Here is a 13,506-nt window from a genome sequence, read left to right as displayed (position 1 = left end):
AGGCAAAATTCACTGTGTGCTAGGATGGTATCAAATTCTCTCACTTTGGGTTATTTATGGAGCTCCAGAAACAAATAGTCAAAGAAAACATGAAAAACACTGAACAAATCAAATTGGAAGGAATGTTGAACAAGCGTTTTCTTTAAGACACTTATTTTTCATTTATTTAGTGTTTATACTGGAGAGGAGTCACCACTATATCAATACTTACTCATTAAATCTCTGAATGTGGTTTTGTCATGTGTCATCAAATTATCCATAATGGCTCTCCAACTAAAAGGAAAATTGTACACAAATCAGAAAAGCAAGAAGAAAGCAAGAATTTTCAGGAAGATTTGCAAATTTTTTCTGCTCTTTTAGTTTAGGCTAAGGCTTCCCATCCAAGCTCTCTGCTTTATAAGGTACAATTTACTTGGTGTTACTTGATCTGAAACTGTGTTTCTCAAAGCCCCTTCTCCAAGAAAATAAGGGATGCCATTCAGAGGGACCCTGACGGTTTTAAGAAGTGGACCCATGCAAACCTAATAAAGTATGAGGCCAAGTGCAAGGTCCTGCAGAATGGTTAGAGCAATTCCAAGCACAAATACTGTCTGGGCACAAAATGAGTACTGAGAGCAGCTTTGAGGAGAAGGACTTGTGGCTGATGGTGGATGAAGATGAAATTTTATCTGAATTTTATCTGCCAGTGTGTGCTCACAGCCCAGAAGGGCAACTGCATCCAGGGCACCAGAAGCATGCCCAGGAGATCAAGGGAGGTGATCTGCCTTGCTGTGGTAAGACCCCACTGGGAGTATTGCATCCACCTCTGTCCCACAGCATAAGAAGGATGTGGACTCCTTTGAAGGGGTCCATGGGAGGACCACAAAGATGACCAGAGTGCTGGAGCACCTCTCCTATGAAGACAAGCTGAGAGTTGGGGTTGCTCAGACTGGTAAAGAGAAGGCTTCAGGGAGATCTTCTAGCAGCTTTCCAGTATCTAAAGAGCCTCCAGGAAGCTGAAGAGTGACTTTTTACCAGGGCATGGAGTGATAGGCCAAGAGGGAATTACATTTAAAGTAAAGCAATCCCACTTTTTAAAAGAGGGCATATTTAGAAACTAGGAAGAAATTCTTTATTGTGAGGGTGGTGATGCCCTGGCAGAGGTTGCCTGGTGAAGTTGTGGATGCCCCATCCCTGGAAGTGTTCAAGGCCAGGCTGGATGGGGCTCTAATGGAAGGTGACCCTGCCCATGGCAGGCGGATTAGAACTAGACCATCTTTAAGGTCTCTTGCAATGCAAATCATTCTATGTTTCTACAAAATGCTAACCATGTTTCCTCACAGAACTTTTTTTTTTTTTTTTTAATTTTAAGATAATTATTTTTAAAAATCGATTTGTGCATAGAAATATACCTCATATCAGTTTCATATTTCATGTGGTAGCCTAAACCAGAGAAAATCTGTGTTTCTCTCAGTAAAGATCTATTGGGAAATTCTGGCCCATATGTTAATGGAATACATAAAATTTTTAAGGGCCATTGGTATAAACAAGAAGAATAAAGTCTTACTGGTTAACACAGGAAGCATCCATCTGGAAGAAACTGGAATCCATAAAGAGGTCAAAGGCTTCCTTTTTCCATGCTCTCCTTGTATACTGATATCCACTAAGACTGCTTAATAACTGGACACAAGCTCGATAGCTGGATGCATTGTGAGCACTAAACAAAGAAAAAGTCAAAATAAACCAATTTTGAATTGTTGCTTTATAGAAAGTTTGATAGACATCTAATCCTTATCATGCCTGTTTCAGCCTAAGTGCCACCATCCAAATTGCTTCTGGCTGTAGACATCTATATCAATTCAATAAACTAAAGATACCTGTGATTACGGAGGTAGGGCACAACATAGTGCATAATATTTACAAGCAAAGGAATAACTCTCTCTTTTTCATCACTGTAGAAAACCATGTCCAGGAGATGAGCCAAAACCTATAAAATGAGAGGAAGATATGTTATGATGCATTCTTAAATTGCTTTTTACATGCCATTCAGCATTTTTTTGGTGCGTGTAATGTTCTTTACTGAACATTCAAGTTTGTGACAGAAGTGGTCACATTTCAGGTACTATGCAAAATCCAAAGTATAAAGACTCCATCATTTTTATAACACATTAAGGTAAAAGCACAGAAACACAAACTTCTGGTTAAAGCACTCTGACTGCAATTATCAGCAGCAAGTAAGATGTACAGTAAAGATAAACACATAAAGCTTACAATCAAAAAAGTTGGCTATACTACACATCTGAAAGGCCATTCTTTATACCTCATCCATCTCAATGGATTAGTAACAAACTTTAACGTGACAAGACCCAGAATCCGCTCACATCAGTGTTTCCCATTAAATCTCCTTTTCCAAGCTTCTAGTCCAAAGCTTTTCACAATATATAAGTTTATTATAAGACACTATTTATTATCTTATTATTACTTCAAGGAAATATGTACCTCAGAAAGTAAGGTCAACGCATGGACACTATAAACAGATGGAGTTATATTTGAAGTTTCCATTGCTGGAGACAGCATATCTAAATGAAGATAAAATAAAAAAAATGTCCAAAGTTAGTTTTCTCAAGCCATTATTTACCTTACAGCATATTTTAAAAACATATATTTTGAAGATGCACAAGCTTTGCCAGACACATGAGTGTTAGAACAATACTGAAGAATTTTACATACATTCAAATATAGCAAAGCTGTTCTCTTCATTAATATTAGCATGAAAATTAATATTTTGTTTTAGATAAAGATAAAAATGAACCTACCTTCAACATCTGATTCTAAGTTGTTTCCATCAACCATAATCTTGGGGGAAGGCTTAACCTCTAAGTTTCGTCTTAGCCACGTGGTCTGTTCCAAGGAAGAACCAGCGATTGCCCCAATGGCATCCACTATCTTGTGTGTTACATCCTTGTAGAGAAAAAAACAAATCCAAGCACTTTAAGAACCTTGTGCAGAAGGACTGTATTCATTGTCCTGACATGTAGAAAATCCATATAACCACATATAGAATTGCTTTCAAGTAATTTCTGTATTATCAGTGATTAATAACTTCAGAGAAAATGAGAGCTTTTTCAAAAAATTGTAAATATAAGAAGATATTAAAGAGTAATTTCATACTACAAAACCGATATCAACTATTTCTGGTACACTCAAGCATCTAGTTCCAACCCCACTGCCATGGACATGGACACCTTACACTAAACCAGTTGTTCAGAACCTCATCCAAGTGGCCTTAAACAGTTCTAGTGATGGGGCATCTGCAGCTTCTCTGGGTAATCAGTTCCAGCACCTCACCACCTTCACAGTACAGATTTTTTTCCTAATATCTAATCTAAATCTGCTCTCACTTTGAAGCCATTCCCGCTTGTCCTGTCACTGCATGTTCTTGTAAACAGTCCCTCTCCATCTTTCTTCTGGCTTCCTCCAGGTACTGGGAAGCCTTCCCTTTTCCAGGCTGAATAAACCAAATTCTTTCAGCCTTTTCTCTTAAGAGAGGTGCTCCATTGCTCTAATCAGCTTGGTGGCCCTTCTCTGGACTTGCTCCAAGAGGTCAGTATCTTTTCTGTGCTGGGAACTGGATGATCTTTAAGGCCCTTTTCAATCCAGGCCATTCTATGATTCTATGATTTATGGTTCAATATTTTAAAAAGACACATACAACAAATTTCTTACCTGTAGATCTCTTTGATCTTTCTTATTCTCCAGACTTGGGTTTTTCATGATGAATTCATTAAGAACACTGAAAAAATATAGAAGTTGAATAATGGATTTTCTTCTCATAATACATTATTCAGCAGTCTTCAGAGTTAGGACAAATCTGAAAACATTTATTTGCACAATATTTATTCACTAAACCCGCAGGGATTGCTACTTATCAATATTCCAGGAAACATCTTTTCAAGTTCCTTAAGTTAACTTTGATCATAAGAGTTTACCAAGAACATGTTTTACTTGATAATATACAAAAGTATCTTCAGAGACAGTTTACTAGGGAAGATAAACTCAAAATATGGAAGAAAATGGTCCTTGAAGAATTATACAGAAAACATACTCAAAGTCATATTTTTAACAGTCAACAAACTGTTTCCATGGTGAGAATTCAGCCCAATCTAGTGGGCTTCAAATACCTAAGAAGTATTAATTGTTATTTTTAGGAAAAATCAGAAATTTACATCTGTTGCTTAAATGATCATTAAGGTGAGGTTGTGGCTTATATCATATTATAAAAGAAAACTTAATATATGTGGCCATTCCTCAGAGAAGAAACAAGTTTGATAAGACCCACAGAACTCAGGTAATAACTCCACAAGTCAAAAGTAAGAGACAGAGTTAAAACCACTAACACTTAAGGATAATTTCACACACCCTACATTTGAGCAGATTGGAAAATTGCAAATATCAGGAGTACTTACCCAAGTATGAGAAACTGTCCTGGGGCTGGAAGACCAACCTGTATGGAATCCTTTAAGAGAAGCAGCAGTGCTGCCCAGCTGTCTACTAAGCTGGTCACTGGAATCCTGAGGGAGAGAGAGCAGCAATGTCAATGATGAGAACATCATCTCCCTCAGGTATTCCCCCAATTTCTTTTTACATCACATCTCTCCTGTCAGATATTGGGAATCAACACCCTTAAAGCTTTTTTAAAACTAGGTTTCTGTATAGTCATTAAGAAACAGATGAAGGCAGAAGTAGAGCAATCTCAAATATGCTTTTCACTACAAAGTTGGAATGGCACGAATTAGCTACAGCACAATTAAGATCAGCTTTCTTTGGCAGATTACCTGCAGGATTTTTAGGTGGGGGAAGAAAGGTGATGCAGTACTATGGAACTCACAAAATAAACCATCTTTTTTAACAAACCTACAGATCAAACCCATTCTTTCTTCACTTTTCATGTTACACAGACTATTCATCATCCTATGACAAAAAGATGTAAAATATTCAAATTGATTATCTGCTTCCCAATGACAGAAATAAAATTTAGCTTCTTTTCTTACCTTTGAGTATAAGCATAGAAAAACTGCAACATGCAGACTTCCAGCGAAAGATGTTTCTAGAAAAAGATATGAAACCTGTGTTGTCAAAAAGAAGTGGCATTTTTTCCCCCTCACCAGGGTAAAATTGACAATGGTATAATGTCACTGCAATGCCTAAACATATAGCTTAACTATTTAGAATATTAAGTGTCCATTCAGACATCCCTCTGTAAAGTTATACTTAATTTATCTCTTGGATATAGTGAAAATTTTCACATTGTGCTGCTCAGCTTTGTCAATGAAGTACCCATATCATCAGTTCTAAGCTTCTTCAAGAGGACATAATATAAATTAATAGGATCTGTACAGTTTCCACACCTTGTCCTTTGCTATGGCTGGAGGCTGCTTCAGAACTTCTTTCACCGTTTGTATGACAGTCTCTGTTCTCATTACACTGATAGAGCGAACCAGCTCAACCAGCAGAAGTTGTTCTTCACCTGCTGTAGGAATAACCTAAAAGAACCAGATGTATGTCACAGATTATCAACACAGACAATGGCTATGCAAAAACTAAGGCAGCTGTCATCATGGGATTAAAATTTTATCAATTAAAATTGATAGGTGATAGTTCATCTAGAGACCTGGTATCACCTACTCTTCCTCTGAAGAATTCAGGAAGATTATCCCATTCTGAAGTGATACCTCCCTGACAGTACAGTTGCTAATTAGAAATGCAAATATTGTCCATACTTCATTGTATTTTTTCACTGGAATGTCTGAATTTTCTTCTTCCCAACACTAAATTACTTAAAAGTATTAGCACTCTTTGAAGTGACCACTGCAATATAAACACACCTTTGTCCTTGAAGGATTTTTGTTTTGCCTCCTTTCATTCCATACAAATGCAATAGCAGCCATGAAGTGAACACCATGATTCATTGAAATTGGACCCAAAAGTTCCAGAATCTGTTGCCTCAAATTCTGAAATATGAAAGCAGGACACATACCCTTTAGATGAGCACCTCAGCATTATGATCAAAACATTTTCTCTGCAGAAAGAAAAGAGGTGATGCATTGCATTGAACTGATACATTTTCGCTTAAAAGCCTGGTTTTTGTGGTGAGTGAGTAGATGAGGACAAAGGCATAAAAATTCAATTTAGATTTAAGAGAAGAGGATTGAAATTATTTTGACTAATAACTTATATTACATGATATTATCCCTGATATATCCCTGACCTTAGTTGACCCAAGATTAATAGTGGTGATGGATGCAGCAGCAGCAGCAGTAGTTTTCTCCGAAGAATCTGCGAGGTGCAGGATGCTCCACAGTAAAGTCACAGAAGACATGATCATGTGCAAGATAGAGAGGATCCCATTGCGTGCTTCAACCAAATGCTTCTGATCTACATTAACCAAAAGCTAGTGGGAGAGAAGAGGAGTATTCAATAATATATATATTCAAATATACGTATTTGAATTCAAATATTCAAATTTATGTACACATAAACAGTATATTTAAAGTAGAGAAAATTTTGACTTACCTAACATGGGAGCTTTCAACCTTAACTCTTTTTCATTATTTTTTCATTAATTCTTAAAATATATACAGCTTTGAGACTTTTAAAATAATAAACTTTTGATTGAGTTGTGCAATATCGAATGTACTCTGAACATGAGAGGCCTAATGTCTACAGCAATCAATTTTGTATCCTCTGCCTATACATTTGCAAAACAATTATTTCAGAATTTTAAGTCTAGCTAATACTCTAGGCAAAATTATTTATTTACATAAACAAAATCCATTTTTCAGTCACTTTTAAATGAATGGCAAGCAAAGGAGTGTAAGAATGGAGAAAAAAGCACAAAAAAAAGATTATTGAGAAAACAGGGCAAAAAGCTTCTTATGGAATCAGGACCAAATTCTTAACAGACACTATGCTCAGAATATCAGATCTAAAATTACTGCTTGACTAAAAAGAAAAATTGTGAATATACAGAAGGATAATGTTTAGACATATCACAAGATGAAAACAACAAAGGCAGCTCTAAAAAGTGGAATTTTAAAGGTCTTAAAGTTAAGGAATTCAACTTTAGTTATTTCAGAGTAACATAAACAACCAAAAGAAGCAAATATAAGAGCATTCTCTTAAAAGTACCATCCATAGAAACCTGCTTTTCCATTTGTATTGTCAATAAATCCCCGTATTTATAGCTAAGACAATATATTTGCTATTTTTGTCACCCAGATCTTCATAATTGCTAATATAATCACAGTCCTTAATTTGACATGTATTGCATAGGAATGTCTCAGACACCCTGATAAGTTTACCTGGTGATACTGTGTAGATGGATCCAGGAGGCAGTAATGAATTATTGTTGTGATCCCTTCTAATAAAGTGAGAACCATATCTGGGGGGGTGACTGATGCCATCCAGAGAGGTCTAAAAGAAGAGTAATTTTTTCAAAATGAGTTAATCTGATAGTAAAGTAATTCAAAGCAATCAAATTCAGTTAAAAAGATTATACCTCTACTTATACATACCTATTATCAGATAATCCAGTTTCATATTTATACTGCTGAATTAAATTATCCAAGTTCCTGCAGAGCTGAAGAGTCACTGAAACAACCACCCTTTGAAGAACTTTTCCCATGTAAGGCAACGTAGAAGTGATAAGGCCAATCCACTGGGGATGCATTTTACAGGCACAGTGCTGGTGCAAAGCTCGTATCACTGCACACAGAAACATGCCTTGGCAGGTTATTGGCTGGGAATGTAAATACTGCAGAGAAGTCATTGGCTGCTGGGGACCAATGTGCTCCAGGTCTGTTATGACAAAGTCAAACACCGTTTCATTTTCCTCAGGCACAGTCATTACTCTGTGTTCCAGCACAATCAGCTGCTGAAGTACTTTCAAAAGTTGTGACTGCAGAGTACTACCATTGTCAAACTCATCCTCAGAAAAATTTATAAGGCTGTCTTCAGAGAAGCCTTCTTCTACAGCCACTATGTTTTTTCCAGCTACCTTTTCACTGTGCCATTTCTGGGCACTGAAGATAGAAGACAGCAGGCAATGCAGGATCACTTTCTGAACCTTGCACTTGGACAACATGTCTGAAATAAAACTAGGAAAGCCCTTGGCAGAGCTTTCTATCACTTTTGCCAATTCAGCAAAGAGGAGTGTCAGAATTTCTATACTCATCATTTGCATGTTGCGGTTTCCTATGAGGTCTTGTGAGGTTACTTTAACGTGAGTTGGATAATGGCTCCGCATGTAGTACAGACACAAGGAGATGAGAATTTCTATGTACATAGAGCTCCGAAAGTTATGGTTAGAATCAACTGGGATGTGACTATAGAAATCCTTGCCCATAACAGATATTCGATGCCTGGCCAGAAGATTTTGGAGCAATGAAAGCTGAGGAGTGTATGCATTGTTGACACTGGTAGTGGAGATGGCACTTACAAAAGCTGAAGGATTTGTTTTCAGAATTGCCTTAATTGCAGAAAAAGCATACAATGTCCTTGAAGAGTCATACAACTGGAGATAAAGCAGCACATGTTGATACAGTGGATGGATATTGAAGTTAGGAGATTTTCGCATTCCTGGAGATCCAACATCACTTTCTATTTCTGAAATTTCTCCTTCTCCACAACTGTACCAATTTTCTAAATCAAGACCATCGCTAAAGAAGACATTTGTTTGTTTAAGCTTTTCTGTTTGTGCTTTCTTCTTCTCTTCATCTTTCTTTTTGGCTATTTTTACCTTCGGTTTTGCACCTGGTTGCTTACCAGCCTCTTTAACAATTGTTTCCTTTTCTGACATTTTTTCTGGTTGCTTTCCTTTAAAGCTGAACTGAATACTACTGTGGCTAGGTTTTCTAGACTTTGATTCAGTGGAAGAAAGAGTAAGATCAGAGAAGGATTGCTGGCTTTCTGCAATACAAGGTGAAGAGTTATTTCTTGACATTTCATCTCCTAAGCTCTCAAGTCCAGTCTCAGTTGAGGCCGATAGTAACTGTGAGCTGTCATTACTAAGTAAACTACTCTGGCTACTTTGAATATTTTGATCATCACTTTTTGTAACCTCTACAGAGCTATCCAATGAGCTGAATTTACACAAAGCATCCTCAGAGTGCAGACTGTCTTTAACTTGTTCAACTTCTTCTTCAAGACCACTTACAACTTTGCATATAAGATCTGTAACAACTTGTTGCACAATTTCATCAGGTGAGTCTTCTTTCAGAGTCTGAGAGCTATCTTGAGCACTCAGGCTTTCTGTTTCCACTTCATAACTGATGTTGTCTCCAGTAGATGACTGAGAACAGCCGGAGTCAGAACTCTGCAGTATTTCAGCCTGATGATCAGGAAGGTCAAAATCAGACACAACCATTGGTATGGTCTCACTGCTGGTACTTAACAAGGAAAGCCTGTCACTCAGAGGATTGACAGTCAGGCTGAAGTTCTCCATTTCATCCACACCAAGTTGTTTCTCATTGCCTTCTTTAGGTATAATAAGTTGTCCTTGGCTTACAGGCATGTGGGAGAATGCTTGATAAACACAAAAAAAGTATACACATAAGATTTTGTTCTTCCGAATAAGAATTCATAATTAAAATTGAGAATTTAAATTATTATTGAGACTTCAGATCATGAAGGTATGGTAAATAGTGTCTTTCTATTTCACAGAAGAAAAAATAAGTTAATAAACAAATTACAAGTTCACAAAAACAAAGCAGAATTGTTTCAGCAGTACACCTTAGCAAAACAACATTATGCAGTCTTATCTGCTTTTGTTTTCACAAGAAACAGAATTAGTAAATTCTAAACAAAAATTATGCAATACATGCAAACACCTTCAAAACTTATTGGTATGTTTTCAACCAGCCTCACATTATTCATAAAAATGTTTAATTTCTTGGTTAAGCTTCAAGCCATATTCCTATGTTCTACCAAGACTCAGTAAGATGTAACAAAATGCTCTGCATTAAAATACTTGCATATCATTTTAATGCAAAAAAAAATACAACTTTAAACAATACTTGGGGCACACAAACTTGAATTAGGAAAATACCACAAAATGCAAATATAAGCTGTAGTTATTCCAACATGTTTTTCAGTTACCCTCAAAAATTTCTACTATGATTTTAACATTGCATGTGAACAGCAAGCAAAGAAATTAGGGAACTTCCTATAGTCTTCTTGTGTACATACCATCAGCACAGCTGAACTTCTGCATGAACTGCTTCTCATTTTCTTCTTCAGGGTGATTGGGAGATTTAGTCCAGTAACATTCAGCCTGTACTCGCTGAACAGAAACTCGCTGAGTTTTTGGATGGAGAAGCAGTAGGAGCAAAGGTTCAAGAACCCTTGCAATATCATGTCTTTGAAGCACCTGATTTAACCAGGCTTGTCCCACTGACCAAGTAGAACCATCCAAGCTATTGAGGCTGTCCAGCATGATAAACAAAGATCTAGAATGGAAAGAAGAAACAATCTAGTGGATATTGTACACTACTCACAGAGTAATCCCATTTTAATATGATATATGACAAATTTAATGTCAGTACATACTCCAAACTCTTCTCCATACAAAGCAGAATTTTCTTTGGAATCAAAACTTTGAACCTGCTCCTTATATTTTAGTGTAGTCTAATGAAGGAGTGGGCAGGAAGACCTAGTTACAAACTAAGTTATAACAGTTGCTCTAATAGTAGCAAGATCAAGTATTTATACAGCTATTAGCATAACAAGCTTTTGTTGCCTTGAAAGTGATATACCATTTTAAAAAATTTCAATTTTTAAAGCCAATTCACAAGGATATATGAAGAAGAAAACATTCAAAGATCTTGTCTTCAAGAACAGAGAAGAGAAATACACTTGACAATCCAGCAGTTCCTACAACCCTTATTTTCTTCTTTTAACAGTTTTAGCCTCGAGAATCCTTTTCAGACTTATGGAAATACAATATATATATTGGACTCTGAATTTTATCTACTGTTTTACCTTCCCCAGTAGTACATGTTCATAAGTTTTTAGCTGTATGCACAGAATTGATCACCATTTATGCAATACGTGACAGCATAAGATAAAGAAATAACCTTTTTACTCTACACTTTATAGCTAAGTATGCAATACAAAATCTAAATAAACACTTTTCTACATTTGTGCTAGCTGAGGAAGACAAGAGTAGTTCAGAGTCCAGATCCTCAGTCTTTTCTAAAAAGACAGTCCAATATCAGAACACAAAACAGAAATCCTCTGCTGCTTGCCATAATGACCTCTTACAAAAAACACAGATTAAACAAAAGAATTCATATTTTAACACTTGCTTGCAATTTGGTTTTTAAGTTTTTTTTAGTTTTACTGTTACTTTCTACTTAATGTAATTAAATTTTGGATTGATTTCTCTCTCCTGCTTCTGTATTTATCAAAACAGAGCAAGAACTCAGATATTAACCTTAATATACACCACAGTGATGATCAATGAAGATAGTGACCATTCCTTCCCCACACTCTTTATAGCTTCCAGGAAAAATTTACAGCTTACATAATCATCACTGTGAAAACAATTTTGTCTAACACACATTCTTGTCCACAAATTCATTTCTTGTCCTTCTTCCTTCCTCTCACAGCTATACTGTACTTCTTCAATTTTTCAACACCCTATGTTGCACGTATAATACCATCAAAGATTTTGGAGTAAAATTATTTCAATTGAATCAGACTTGCAATCACCAACCTGTCAAAGGTGCGGCCAAAGGAAGAAGATTTGTTAATATGAAGATCTCGTGTGAGATGCCATAGCACTGCAAACTTGGCATGAGCTTCCATTCTTACTTTCTGTGGACCAAACCATAAGTTAGATTTCTCAGAATGTAAAACTTCTGGTAAGAACTGCAAAAAGAAAGTCATACAGCATCCTAAATTATATAAGATATAATGAAATTTACTTCTTTGATTATGTGTTGAAGTACTACTTTTCAATCTTAAAAGCGGCAGTAGCCAACAACAGCTGCCTGTGAGTTACTACCATGAAAGGATTCTCTCCTATCTCAAATGTGCCTTAATTTTAAAGTTTAGCCTGTCTCTTCCTAGTCAACTTATTTTCATTCCATTACTGCCGTACTAGAAAGAAACAGAATAATTTTCTCTCTAGATATGTAGACGAGCTCTTCACTAACATGTAAAATTTAACTCTGAAACAAACTGGACAAATAGGACATGCTAACTGCCCAAAGGATTCATAATGACTAACACAGTCATAGTAATAATATGCAGAATATCATAGAATATCCTGAGTTGGGAGGGACCCACAAGGATCACTGAAGTCCAGCTCAGGATATTTAATGGTAAAAATGGTGTAAAGTAACAGTTGTTCTGTTTCTCTCTTTACTGAGGCTGATCCAGGCAAAGAGTTATTCCAGCAAGGCTGTAAACAACAGTAAATGTCATTATATGACTTGAACACATGTATAAAAACAGCTTCACCCAAAAGACAAGGAAGTTAGTAAGCATTAGTAGGAGTGAACAAAGCACAGCAATCAGGACAATTACACCAAATAAATAATCAAAATTACTTCAAGTATTATAAGGACTTAAACTAAATTACTAGATGATAAGCAAAGACAAGAGGACAAAGATTTTCAACTTGTTTTTTGTTAGAATATATGGTTATAGGACATGAACTGTAGGTATATTTACCTTTAACCAAAGTTAGACAAAACTAAAAACTGTTAAAACCACTAACAATCTGGCATACTTCCAGGCTCAGTTTACATCATACAACTTAAGAAGCTTTGCAACAGCTTCTTATCTATGCAATATCTGTGACAATAATGGAAACTTGAGGTAAAAGCTATGAAAATTATGAAAAAGACCAACAGTTCATGTTAAACAGACTAAAAATAGAACAACCTCTCCACACCGTAAACAAAAACTGAAAAAGACAGCAGCATTCTAGAAAGTAAAGCAAACATCACTTATATTTAGAAAAATATGTTTATCTCAGGAAAATAATCCACAAGACTGCTGCAAAATGCTTACAGTTACACAAAACAATACATTGACAGTTATTGAATAGAGTGAAAATACCAACTCCCAAACACACAGAGATGACTCCATGTAAACCCTTGCAATCCATGCTGTGAAGATGTAAGAAATTACTGTTTTCTCCAGAAGGTAGGCAAAAATGAGCAAGTTCTACATCCATAGTCACAGCAGTTTACAGACCACTCTAGGTGACACTAAAAATCATCACCAATTTCAACAATACAGCAAGCAAGCTGTGAACTGCACTGATTGACAGTGGCTCACATTCACTCTGGTTGACCTGGTAAATCTGGTAGAATGGCAAAAAGGTAAGCACTCCTGAAGTCATACAACCACGAGTTGCTAGAATGTGTAAGAAAGTAATTCCTTACTATTCATCCTGTTGGAGCTGTGAAAATAGCTCATATACCTGAAATGTAAAGCACTACCCAGATCTCAAGTTGA

General features: G+C 36.2%; 1 protein-coding gene across 4 annotated transcripts in view; it reads right to left on the bottom strand.

Annotated features, from left to right (window-relative positions):
- Window positions 1-13,506, bottom strand: part of DOP1A (DOP1 leucine zipper like protein A) — a 60,265-nt gene that overhangs the window by 9,837 nt on the left and 36,922 nt on the right. For all 4 annotated transcript variants that reach the window (XM_041480399.1, XM_041480400.1, XM_041480402.1 and 1 more), the window contains 15 exons: window positions 11,753-11,853; window positions 10,225-10,484; window positions 7,554-9,561; window positions 7,341-7,452; window positions 6,248-6,430; window positions 5,865-5,990; window positions 5,388-5,522; window positions 5,031-5,086; window positions 4,446-4,550; window positions 3,706-3,772; window positions 2,796-2,940; window positions 2,479-2,558; window positions 1,857-1,966; window positions 1,547-1,696; window positions 212-273 (listed from right to left, as the gene is read on the bottom strand). In XM_041480399.1, the coding sequence (XP_041336333.1) occupies window positions 212-273; window positions 1,547-1,696; window positions 1,857-1,966; window positions 2,479-2,558; window positions 2,796-2,940; window positions 3,706-3,772; window positions 4,446-4,550; window positions 5,031-5,086; window positions 5,388-5,522; window positions 5,865-5,990; window positions 6,248-6,430; window positions 7,341-7,452; window positions 7,554-9,561; window positions 10,225-10,484; window positions 11,753-11,853 (3,700 nt within the window). The remainder of the gene's footprint in view (window positions 1-211; window positions 274-1,546; window positions 1,697-1,856; window positions 1,967-2,478; window positions 2,559-2,795; window positions 2,941-3,705; window positions 3,773-4,445; window positions 4,551-5,030; window positions 5,087-5,387; window positions 5,523-5,864; window positions 5,991-6,247; window positions 6,431-7,340; window positions 7,453-7,553; window positions 9,562-10,224; window positions 10,485-11,752; window positions 11,854-13,506) is intronic.

The sequence above is a fragment of the Pyrgilauda ruficollis genome, unplaced genomic scaffold, assembly GCF_017590135.1.
Source record: "Pyrgilauda ruficollis isolate IOZ18807 unplaced genomic scaffold, ASM1759013v1 scaffold51, whole genome shotgun sequence".
In the NCBI taxonomy this organism is placed as follows: Eukaryota; Metazoa; Chordata; class Aves; order Passeriformes; family Passeridae; genus Pyrgilauda; species Pyrgilauda ruficollis.
This window is presented reverse-complemented; position numbering and strand designations above follow the sequence as displayed.